This window comes from Plasmopara halstedii (assembly GCF_900000015.1).
Source record: "Plasmopara halstedii genome assembly, contig: Scaffold_1898, whole genome shotgun sequence".
Lineage (NCBI taxonomy): Eukaryota > Oomycota > Peronosporomycetes > Peronosporales > Peronosporaceae > Plasmopara > Plasmopara halstedii.
In genome coordinates this window covers 233,665-244,934 of record NW_020188806.1, presented here as the reverse complement: position 1 = coordinate 244,934, position 11,270 = coordinate 233,665, and the positions used below count along the sequence as shown (strand labels likewise).

Below are 11,270 nucleotides of genomic sequence, written 5' to 3'. Positions count from 1 at the left end.
TTAATCGAAGCGGTCTTTTATTTCTAGAACATTGTCGAAAATTCGATGGGGGCTTGTAGTAGTAGAAGGTCTTCTGTTCGTAAAAATCCGTTCGTTAGGCTTTCCTATATCAGTAAGGTATTACTATATTAATAAAAAATTGAGGATTTAGATATTGGCGGCTCTGCCACAACTAAAACAATTAAATATTGTGTCAATTTTTAACGGAAGATCGTCTTTACCCTGGTTATGGTCTTAAGTACTTTGGAGTTAGCGGATCGCAATCCACTACCTTCATACTGGTTCTTGTAAAGAACATTAAGTCGGTGACCTTAGCTCAGCTTTCTCTAAGCAAAGATCTACGGCATCCCCGTTTCACATTTCTGCTGGCAACCCTGCCACGTAGTGTCTGCTTGTTACGGTGTGGCCAGACCATTGTGTGATTACACCAACTTATGTAATCCACATATATGTACGGTCAAACCATCTTGTGTGAACCGCCCTTTCATACAAGGGATATGGGTCACCCCCGTTACAGTTTTCCCCTGCCGGCGCTGCTCGTTGAGCAAGAGGTGGTTTGCTTTCATGTCTGAAACTCATAGGGGTTTGAAGTAACATTTTGGCAAGAATTTGGCGCGCCATTGTAAAAGAGACATGATCGCGCGGTGAACATGACACACCAACTAATAGCTTTCTTGTAGAAGAGGCAGCCTTGTCCGCTTTCGATGGGGACCGACCTTGTTGCACGAACTATATTTAATCGGTAGCTGGTATAGCTGTCTCATAAAGCGAGCGAGGCGGTTATCATCAAATACTAGAAGCGATGGGTTTCGTCTTCGACGTCTTGTACTCTGCAAAGTCATGTATCAACACTCAGTTACCCTTTTGTCTGAAACTGACTCCCAAAGCGGTTGGCTGCGCTTTTCTATTTCCCGTTTAAGTACGAGATTTCGATGATTCTTTATGTTGTCAACAAACTGCAGGGCATAGAATGATGCATATTTACTTGCATAAAAAAATCCGACGAATTTCGACGCCGACCGCACTGTTTACAGCAAATTTGCAGGCGAGACGAAGCTAAAGGACAAGCGACAATATATTGAAACTGACGATACTTTAATACAAAACGAGGCTCCTTAAGAAATGACATGTAAGCGTATTGGTCTTGGGTTCGTTATGCTTGAATATTCTGTATTTACTGAGATCCAATCGAAACGGTTTGCCAATGCTGGGGGCAAGCAGAAAAATCTACCTGTTTCAACAATAAGGTGGCTGAAGCTTCGCCTAAAAATTTTTTTAACCCGTAGTACGTTGTTGTTTGTAATGTAATTGATCGTGCACTTTAAGCACGCTTTTTCATCTCCTCGAACAGTGTCACACCAAGACGAGCAGGCGACCGCGTAACAGCAACACCAGCAGCTTCGAGAGCGGCAAACTTACCTGCAGCCGTTCCCTTTCCACCCGATACAATTGCACCTGCATGACCCATACGACGTCCAGGAGGAGCAGTTGTGCCGGCAATGAAGCTCACCACGGGCTTGTTAGGGTCGCCGTGAGCCATGAGCCACTCGGCAGCCTCCTCCTCGGCAGATCCACCGATTTCGCCCACCATAATGATACCTTCGGTCTCTGGATCGTTCGTAAAGCGTTCAAGACAGTCAACAAAGTTGGTGCCATTGAATGGGTCACCACCTATTCCGATAACAGTTGATTGACCGAGACCCAGAGCTGTGGTTTGTGCCACGGCTTCGTAAGTAAGGGTGCCAGAGCGGGAAACAATACCGATTTTTCCCTTTTGATGGATATAACCGGGCATGATACCCATCTTGCATTCACCAGGCTTAATGATGCCGGGGCAATTAGGACCAATGAGACGCGTAGTCCTCTGGTTACGCAGGTGCCACTTGACTTTGACCATATCTTGTTGCGGGATGCCCTCTGTTATAGCTACAACGAGGGGGATCTCAGCCTCAATGGCTTCAATGATGGATGCAGCGCAGAAAGGCGGTGGCACATAAATAACAGAGGCATCAGCGCTAGTCTCTTTCTTGGCTTCGGCTACCGTATTAAATACCGGCAAACCCAAGTGCATCGAGCCGCCCTTTTTTGGAGTGACTCCACCCACCATGTTAGTTCCATAATCTATAGCTTGCTGTGAGTGAAATGTACCCTAGTAATAATTAGCGACAAAGGCGTGTTAGAGAAAATCTTCACCCTCGTACAAGCCCGACGAGATCTTAAAAATACCTGTTTGCCAGTGAAACCCTGGCAAATAACTTTGGTGTCCTTATTAATCCAGACCTTGGCAGACGCAGACATATTGCGCGTGGCCTGCGCGACGGCGGCTATGGTCCTGACGGGCGTGCGAACGAACATGGTGAAAGGGGGTAAGACTCGAGTTTAAAAGGATTTTGATCGATTCTCCACCCAAGATTCCTCTAAGTACGAGCTACAAATTAGCTTGTTTCATTAATGGTGTCATTTATTGATAGTGAGGCGTCTTAAACTTGCCATGGATATCGCTAGCAGAAGCGCATAAAAAATTCTTGCTTTACATCCATTTGATATTAGTAGTGGCTGTTGCGGATAACGCGCTCAGAGCTGTTCTGGATTTTAACAACTTCGTTGGGAATCTCATGACGCAGCCACAATCGCAATAACCGCTCAGTTCGTTCCTCATTCAAGTAAAGCGGACGGCCTTTGCTCAATTCGCGATTGCGCTCGCCAAATTCCTCACCGTACTCGTCTATGTAAAGGCTGCCCACGTACGCTGCTAGCTTCCAATACACAAGCAGTACTGCGCCCTCCAGCACCAGCAAAAACATGCCACTACCTCGCCCACACTTTTTTGCATGAACAGTGCATGCACCAGGATTAGCCTCGTCAGGATACCCAACTTTTTCTGAATGGATCGACGGGCACGTGTTGGCGGCGCAGAGCAGCATTCCACACAGCAAACACACAGCAGGACGCGCTGGAAATTGGTGACAAGCCTGACACCTGCGCTTCGCTAGCTCCGAGTAAAATTTTACGTAAGGACGCGGTAGCGAACGGAGATACCTTGTACGATTGGCGCCCGAGGAAAAGACCGAGATAGTCGAATGCATTGTGTGAAGGTCCCGACTCAGCAGAGATGAAAGCACCAGATGTGGGCTTTGGTCCACGTTGGTGGTTGCAAGCCATTGCTGTAAAATGGAGTGAGGGTCGCTCATTTCTTCATATGCAGCTTTGAAACGACGCACCCAAGTAAACACAAGCTGAGTGAGTTTCGTCTGCACTCGGTTGCTGCTCTCTTCGTAGTCAAAAAGACGCATTGCACTCAACTTCACAAATCCAACAGACCGAATGTCTTCTTGCGTAATAAATATTGGTTTTGAAGCCACTGTAGTCCGAGTCGTCAGTGACAGAATCATAAATGTTGCCGTTTTCGCAAGAGGAATGACCTCGCACGCTACAACATTTAAGAGCTGACGTGTATCCGCGATTGGTTCTGCTTCAAAGTAGCCATCGCAACAATGCATCAGGGCTTCTAAAAGTGATTTTAGATCACTACCTACAGCGTCCTCACGGCTTGTTTGGTACGTTTTGTCAGCATCGATACAGCTCGCGTATTCATCGGAAAAACAAGTTATGAAACACGCAACATTGTCCTCCGAATACACCAAATTATCTGTCATTGCGTTCGTGAAGTCTTCTTTTCGGGTGATTGCGTACCACAACAATGTTTGAACAAGGCGGGCAAGCACCACAAGCCGGGCGATGAAGACTGCATCTTCCTCGTTTGTTGCCAAAAGTAATCCCTTCATCAACACGCTACCCAAGTGATTAAGCAGCAGCGGTTTTTGTGGCCACCGCACCTTACCCCACTGGCTCTGTTTTCGCGTTTGAGTCTGCGTACTGGGATGCTCATCCTCCAGCACAACAGTTCCATTCGAAAGAACGTCAGATCCGCCATAAAATAATAAATGAAGAATTCTATTATACACAGTTGTCGGAGTAACTGAAGCATTGGCAGGAACGCGTGTGTTGACATGCCCAAGCATCAGTGGTAAAAAGCGCATTGCTTCCAAAAAGAGATACTCCCGCATCTGGTCTGTATGTTGCGTATCGAGAAACGAACAAAGCAGAGTGTGAAAGAGTGCGTTGCAACCAGAACTGGCGTAGCGCTCCGGCTGTGACTTTTGCATTGCACCGCAAGCCACCTTATGTATCGCCATGCATAGCGATGCAAGACCGTCCTCAAGCCACTTGTTCAGTTGATGCGATTCGCTGGTTCCTGTATCACTCGTTAATGTTGAAACTGGTTTTTGCTCCAACAGCAACGCACTCGCGTTCTCTTCTCTAATCTCATTCGATGAAATGGCAGTCGTCGTATACTTCTGAGTACCTCTTCCAACAGAACGTTCCAACCAGCGCAACATTTCAAGATGCGACACTGAAGCTAAAACTGGCTCAATAGATCCATCAACCGATACCCTGCGCTTCAATACTGGCAGGAAATTACTTTGTTCGTCAGTTAACGTTGGAATGAGCACATTTGAAATCGATTTGCACAACGGGCAAAGAAACTCTTTTTTTGTGACATCAACAGCATTTAATGCGTGACGATGATGTCCACCAGTTATTGCCCGCTGAAATTGTGACGTGTGGTATGATTCCCAACACTTGTGATGCACAGAGTGTCCACATAGACGTACATGTACGGGAATGTCTTCACCAACGTGCATCTCATCCATGGGTGTACTCAAATAGTGTCCATGTGAACCACCATTCAGTCGAGATAGCACAGGTGAACATTGGGCAAAGCCAACGTAGCACATAAAGCTGTTTTCAGGGTTTCCCGAGTGGCACATAGCGCATTCTACCGCGGGTTTGCTGTTGCCCATCGTACTCTTGCCCTCTTCCATTTCGAAATCACCGTCAATCACGATAGAATCAGATGCGTCATGTGCGTGCTTTCCACGCTCGCTTTCTACGCCAACTTCTTCTTCACCAGCAAAATCGCTTTCATTTGCCATCGCAGTCATTTGCTCTGCAAAAGCCGCTTGCCGCTGCTGCATCTGCATTAATGCACGTGTTTGTGCCTCTTTCCGTCGCTGTGCCAAGGCCAACTTGCGTGCAGCTTCATCGCGCGATTCTTGCTCCGTCACCTGGTGCCTTTGCACAACGTTCCGGCATTGAGGGCTAATGCGGGACAGTCGATGCAGAAGCCAGTCAATTCCACGACCGATTTCGTGCTTTTGATCGCCGTCCAGCTTTGTCATGCTTGCACTTCCCCCATGGCTGGACCACGGATTCAGCTTGAGGAGAAGGTTCAGAATTGCACAGCGCGGCTTTGCATCAGAGAATAAGCTGGGCTGTTCTTGAGCAATGCTAGCAATAAAATCGTCAGCTATTCGAGATGCTCGCTCACGTTCAAACTTTTCAGCGTCTGAGGCAGGAATCATTGTCTGGAAGTAATGTACGTCCTCTACGACATACAATTGTAGCGTAAACAAGTGTACAGCTCGTGATAGAACACTCAGGCTACAATGGGAATCGGTTGTAGCACGCCATAACGACTCGTACACAAGTTTTCGCACATCTTCATGCAAAACCGATACTCTAGATAATCGAAAGCCTAGCGGACACGGCAGAAACATATTCACCATTGGGAAATCAAGCCAGGTTGAGTGCGTGTTATTTGGGCTGTCGTCTACTTGTTCTTGCTCCCTCTTTTTTGATGAGCGCAGGCGATGTTGGAACCAATTCTCATGAGCTGATTCGTGCTGTTTGCGCGTTAAGTGCACAAACGTTGGATTGTATTCTGCATATAGTTCCGGCTTCAAACGATACTGGAACTTACCTCCTCCTGGCGCAGACGAGTCCCCAACTCCAGGGGATAGCGAAAATCCGGCCTCGACGCAAACCTCCTGCAGAATATGATCAAGAATGGAACCTCCAGAAAAATTAGTCGGAAGTAAGTTTTCGCGACTCGCAAAAAATTCGTTTGCGATCTTGGATAAGTCACTGTGAGCGCATGGACCGACGCAAAGGCGCTGAACAATCTCACGACGCAAGTACGGGATCAAACTACGAATTGCATCATCGTCTGAAATCTTGGGCGGAAGTTCGGACGCGAGCTGGGAGAGCAGTGTCAGACACTCGGTCACCATAAGCTCTGCCTCCTTTGCATCAGAGCTGTGAGTTGCTTCATACCACTCCTCCACGTCAAAGCGCTCTATGATTGATGCCATGATCCAATCCACCCCTAAAATCTGGAAGCTAAACTGCAGCAATAGCAAATCAAGATCACGAAATCGAGCACAAAATGGCGGTTCACCATAGTTCATGCTGTGATTGATCACTGACATACCATTACGGATCCACATGCCTGAGTGCACTTGCGCATCCCATACGATTGCTTGGAGAACTGGTTCAATCAAATGGACGCGGTGCCAAAAACCTATAGGGCTGTCAACATCGTGAATCCACATCGGATCCATGCTTACCAATACTCGGCTATGAACCATCGACAGAAAAGTATCCAATCCATTTGTCGAATCACTTAAAACACGAATCAGTTGAGAAAGTGTGCGTTGAAGTGGGAAATGGCAGGACACACTTGTCTCAATCTGGTCTGCTCGAAGAGTATCTCCCACTTGATAATCTGACGGAGGAAAGTATTTTCCGGACGAGGCCAGCCAGAAGAAATACGCCTCTAAAATAGGCTTAGCAAATTTGGCAATCAAATGTCGTGAGGTTTCCAAATTTCTCATTTTATCAGGTGCTCCAGCAGCCTTGAATGCATTCGACACGATCCATGAAGACACGTCTAAGGTCGTGGATACAAACTCCACCGTCACGACCCATCCACGCCCCTCCATCTCAATGTGGTCTCCAAAGCGTCGAGCTTCAGAACACGCGCTTTGAATAAAAGCAAGATACAGCAAAAAACGAGATAAGCCGAATCCCCCTTTATCCAGCACAAAAGTCTCTGAAATTCCTTCAATCTGCAAAACATAGCGCAAATCCAACAAACCTGACATGTACCGGCGGCATACGAATACTGGCGAATCGACGTCGAGCTCGAAACGCCCCGTTAGCTCAGTTTCTGGAGGCAAGTTAAGGAATGGTGACACCTCACTATGATGCCTGATACGATATTCAGCGCGTTCAGCTTCTAATACGAGAGCGTTCACATCAACGTCTTGCAATGTTGAGCCTTGCGCGCGCTGGATACCCATTGCGAAAACATCCCAGAGATCAAGTTCTCGATTGCGGTCAGGATGCAATATCCGTGTCATGCTATCCCAAGTCCTATCGAAAGCAACGTCGATGAATTGTGTTCTTTTTTTCTTGCGCAGGGTCTCAAGAACAGAGTTTACAAGTACTTCCAGAAGATCGTACTCGGCAACCAATTTTTTCACAAATGTTGCTCGGTTAAAGAATTGCACACTGAATGCTAATATTGTAGAAGTCGAGCTGCCAACTCCCGCAGCGAATTCTCGATATAATTGGCGATACGACGACGTAAACGAGATCGCAAACGCTTGTTTGAACAAAGGGTCGGCCAATAGAGCCATTAACAAGCTGTGAAGAGCGTCGCTTTCAGTTTTTGGCAAGAAGGAATCTGCCATAATGACACCACGAAGCATCGGGTAATCGTCTACCTCGTCGACTTCCATGCTGCTCTCGTCGTGCTCTAAACTGTCAACAGCACACATCTGGACATCCGAAAGACAACATCATGCGTTAAATCCAACTGCAGGCATATAAATAAGTGTGTGTTTGTAAGCATCACATCATCCAACCTTTTCACAAATTAGTCGACAAAGACTGTCGGAAAGGTTAGCAAGTGAAGCAAGCCATTGAAGCAAAGAATTGATCAGAGGCACTCTTGATTTATAATCGCATGATACAATAGAAGTGACAATCCCGTGCTTGTGCAATGATGCCGCAAGCTCCAACACATCCTCGCGAGAGGCTTTTGTCCGTACAGTGCTTTGTTTCTGCGACGATGTTTCGCTTACAATTTTAAGCATTTGATACTGATTTCATGAATATGAGCAAAACTCTCATCAGCCATCACATTATACACAATTTTATCGAGAAATACGTACGGCAATAGCAGGGTGAGCCTTATTAAGAGCCGTCGCAAACTCCTGTGATGTCTGTAGCTCGTTGTAATGCACAATTACTGAGTATAATTTTTCAGGAACCTCACTCCCCAATTTATCGCGCATGGCCTCCAGATCATCTGCATTAATAATCGAGCCCTGTCTGGCCTCGTTAATAGAATTAAGCACCAATGTCATCACTATGCCAATACAATTTCGAGATTGCACTAGCAGATCAGGTGGTAAAAAGCTTAGTGGATCTGCATCTTGTGCTCCCTACAATACCACAATCGTTCAGTTCTCTATAATTTTGATTGCTATTTTGACAGGCATCCAGATGTGACCTTATGGTGAGTACAAAAGCCTTCTGGCGACCATGCTTCAGTATCTCCGCAGTCGCAGCAACCTCCGCTGTGCGTGTAGTAGAAGAAAACCTCATGGTCTTCATGATCACTAGATATGAAGCAGTCGTTGCACATTACGCACGTCTCGTCCACCTTTATGAACAAAAATACAATGTCCGAATTCAGTTAGCGCGAACGTGTCCATCCTGTCTCAGACATTCCTACTCCATCTTGTTCAAACCTGGCACACTTTGCAGTTCCACGCGATATCCCCAGGCTTGAATTCGTAAGCACACATACGCTTCGGAAGTTGCTCAAGCACGCGGTGACTCTCAGCATCCAGCACACAAGTCTGCAGCTCGTTGAGAAGGCGACGTTCCTCTCCCTCATGCTCCTTCTCACCCCAAGACGCGCAAGCAAGCATTTCGTCCAGGAGCGCGTGTACCTTGGTCAGCGGATCATTCACTTTAAGATCCTTGTTCTGCTCGTGACTTTCCTGGGTGTCCAACATTTCGCTCTCGTGGCAGCGCTGTGGATCAGCCGACAATATGCGGTGATCAATGGCACTACGTGCGCGCGCAAAAAGATCCATTGTGGTTTGCGCTAAGCGCACTTCCCTATGATTTTGCCTTCTTCAGGCGTCACTCTACGAGAAGGTTTCAGGACTGACTTCGTGATTGAATGTACGCCACTTCACACGAAAGCTTAAGCATAATTTAAAGGAATGAATATTAGTTTTAAGCCTATTTCTTAGTATTAAGGGCTCGATCCTTCTCAAGTTGGCGATTACGGATAGCCAGCTCGTCATTATCTTGCGTGAGCTGTGCCACCTTCATCTTGCTTTCAATGAGCTCTTCCTGAAAATAATCGAGCTCTTCCTGCAAAGTAGCCACTCTGGTGCCTAATTTCTCTGAGATCTTTTGAGTCTGCTCAATTTGCTCCTGGAAACGCGTAGAAAGCTCCTCGCATGCCATAGATTCAGAGCCAAGACGCTGACTTTGTTCCAAAATTATGCGGAGATGCGCTGTAGTTTTCTCTTGAAAGTGTTTCTCGCGGTCGTGCGAATCAATCTCAATTTGCGTTGTGGATGCACGAAGCAAGTCAAGCTCCTTGCGCAATGCTTCAGCTTCTCGATTAATCTCATGCACCTGCATCTGCAATTCTTTCGTCTTTTCATCACCATCGACTTCGGACTGAGACAACTGAAATTCAAGCTCCTCGACGCGGGCTTGCAGTCGCTCATTCTCAATTTTTACGCCATTCCAAATCAAATCCAGCCTCTGGTGCTTTGCTGCGGCCTCTTCTAGTGCCGCTGTCGACACCGATTGGAATTCACGAATCGATTCTAGCTCGTATTGTGTAGTATGCAACTGATCTGACACGTTACGAAGCTGCTGCTTTAGTGTACCAATCGTTGCTTCAGCCACAATCACGTTCTCTTCGGCCACTTCGCGTGCTTGATCAGCCAGTTGCAGCTCCTCAGACAGAGATTGACTTTTACTTTCAAGACAACCTAGAGCTTTTTGAGCTGTAAGAAATTCATCTCGAGCGGCGGCAGTTGCTCTCTCCGCCCGACGCAACTGAGCACTCAGACGCGCTTTTTCTTCCTCCATCGTAGTCATGGCACCATCGAAATCCAGAATCTGCTTCTCAAGACGTTTATTGTCGCTCAAAGCAGTCTCCAAAGTACAATGAACTTGAGCTTCGATGAAAGAATCCACTCCATCAACGTCGTTGCGCGCAGATTTGATCCGTTGTAATGCAATGGAGTACCTGTGTAATTCCTCGTCTTTTTGTTCGATTGCTGTTTGGTAGGTACGAAGCTGGTCCTCCAACTTGCTTTTTGACAGATTCAACTCATTTATTGTCATATTAAGAAGCTGAACGTCGCTGAGCTGTCCCCTTGAAGGATGGGTTTCCTGGGTATCATCGTACCCGTTGGCTGAATAGCGTTTGAAAGCGTCATCGATGAAGTCCTCCGTCATCGTGTTGATCTCTTCTTTAATCAGCTCTTCATCGCTTTCAGCACCAGCAATTTTAAATATTCCTGTAGGCCGAGCTGTCTCCTTAGTGCACGCATCATGCTCAAGTTTTAAAGCATCATACTGTTCTCTCAACTCCATGTAAATCAAAAAATCCACCTGCATCACATTGCGGTCAACGTCAGAGTTCGACACACCATTTCCTGCTACAATCTTTGTTAGCCGTTCAATTTCTCGATCTTTCTGTTCGATCGTGGCATCAAGCTTCACATTCTCAGCCTCACTCTCGCGAAGTTGAGTTTCTAAAATTTGCACAGCCTTCACGAGTTCGTCATGCTCGTTGTCAGTAGCTATCAGTACTCCGTCCGATGTCGCTGTATGTCCAGCAATGCGAATGGCACTCGCTTTGGCGTCTCCGAATCCGCTAAGTTGGCTTGGTGCGGGAGACTCAACATTGCGACGGCAAGTCGATGCCAGCGACGATGCACAGCTGTAACTTGTATAGGCCGACATCTCCGAGCCTAATTCGCTGGCGCTGTCTTCCGCACATGATTTTTCTTTGTCGTGACTCACACTGTCATAGTGAACACGTGAGCTAACTAATGTGAGCGAGATACACGCCCGAGGGTCATCTGAACACTTCGTCACATTCAAACGCACGCTTTCTTTACTCGAATCGTTCAAAAGTGGAACGAGCTCAGCCAAGTCGAACTCGAACACAGCGACTGTTTTACCGTAGTCGCCAGCCGTATTGACGTGGATCTGAAAGCGTTTGGCTTGAAATAGACCTGTTTTAGCTCGATAGAGCGTACTGGAGAAAGCGACCATATCACCCCAAACGACTTCGCCAGTGTCTCCGCTTCTCG

The 11,270-nt window shown here is 46.9% G+C and overlaps 4 protein-coding genes across 4 annotated transcripts; 1 reads left to right on the top strand and 3 right to left on the bottom strand.

Annotated features, from left to right (window-relative positions):
- The first annotated feature begins 847 nt into the window (after positions 1-847).
- Positions 848-1,321, top strand: PHALS_14862 (uncharacterized protein). The gene has a single exon (XM_024716872.2). It carries the CDS (start codon positions 1,123-1,125, stop codon positions 1,306-1,308), a length of 186 nt encoding a protein of 61 aa, XP_024582427.1. The 5' UTR covers positions 848-1,122; the 3' UTR covers positions 1,309-1,321.
- On the bottom strand, positions 1,322-2,298 carry PHALS_02380 (succinyl-ligase; the record flags this gene model as incomplete). The annotated part of the gene is made up of 2 exons (XM_024716871.1): positions 1,322-2,149; positions 2,227-2,298. The coding sequence occupies 2 exons, from the start codon at positions 2,296-2,298 to the stop codon at positions 1,322-1,324; spliced, it is 900 nt and encodes a 299-aa protein (XP_024582426.1).
- Positions 2,299-2,546: 248 nt separating this feature from the next.
- Positions 2,547-9,014, bottom strand: PHALS_02379 (hypothetical protein F441_08560; the record flags this gene model as incomplete). Its single annotated transcript, XM_024716870.1, has 5 exons — positions 2,547-7,685; positions 7,773-8,009; positions 8,082-8,354; positions 8,423-8,575; positions 8,664-9,014. The coding sequence occupies 5 exons, from the start codon at positions 9,012-9,014 to the stop codon at positions 2,547-2,549; spliced, it is 6,153 nt and encodes a 2,050-aa protein (XP_024582425.1).
- A 151-nt stretch (positions 9,015-9,165) lies between these two features.
- Positions 9,166-11,232, bottom strand: PHALS_02378 (uncharacterized protein; the record flags this gene model as incomplete). The annotated part of the gene is made up of 1 exon (XM_024716869.1): positions 9,166-11,232. One exon carries the CDS (start codon positions 11,230-11,232, stop codon positions 9,166-9,168), a length of 2,067 nt encoding a protein of 688 aa, XP_024582424.1.
- Positions 11,233-11,270: the final 38 nt, after the last annotated feature.

Coding starts and splice junctions, on each gene's coding strand:
- PHALS_14862 (XM_024716872.2), top strand. CDS start 1,123: ATGACATGTAAGCGTATTGGTCTTGGGTTCGTTATGCTTGAATATTCT.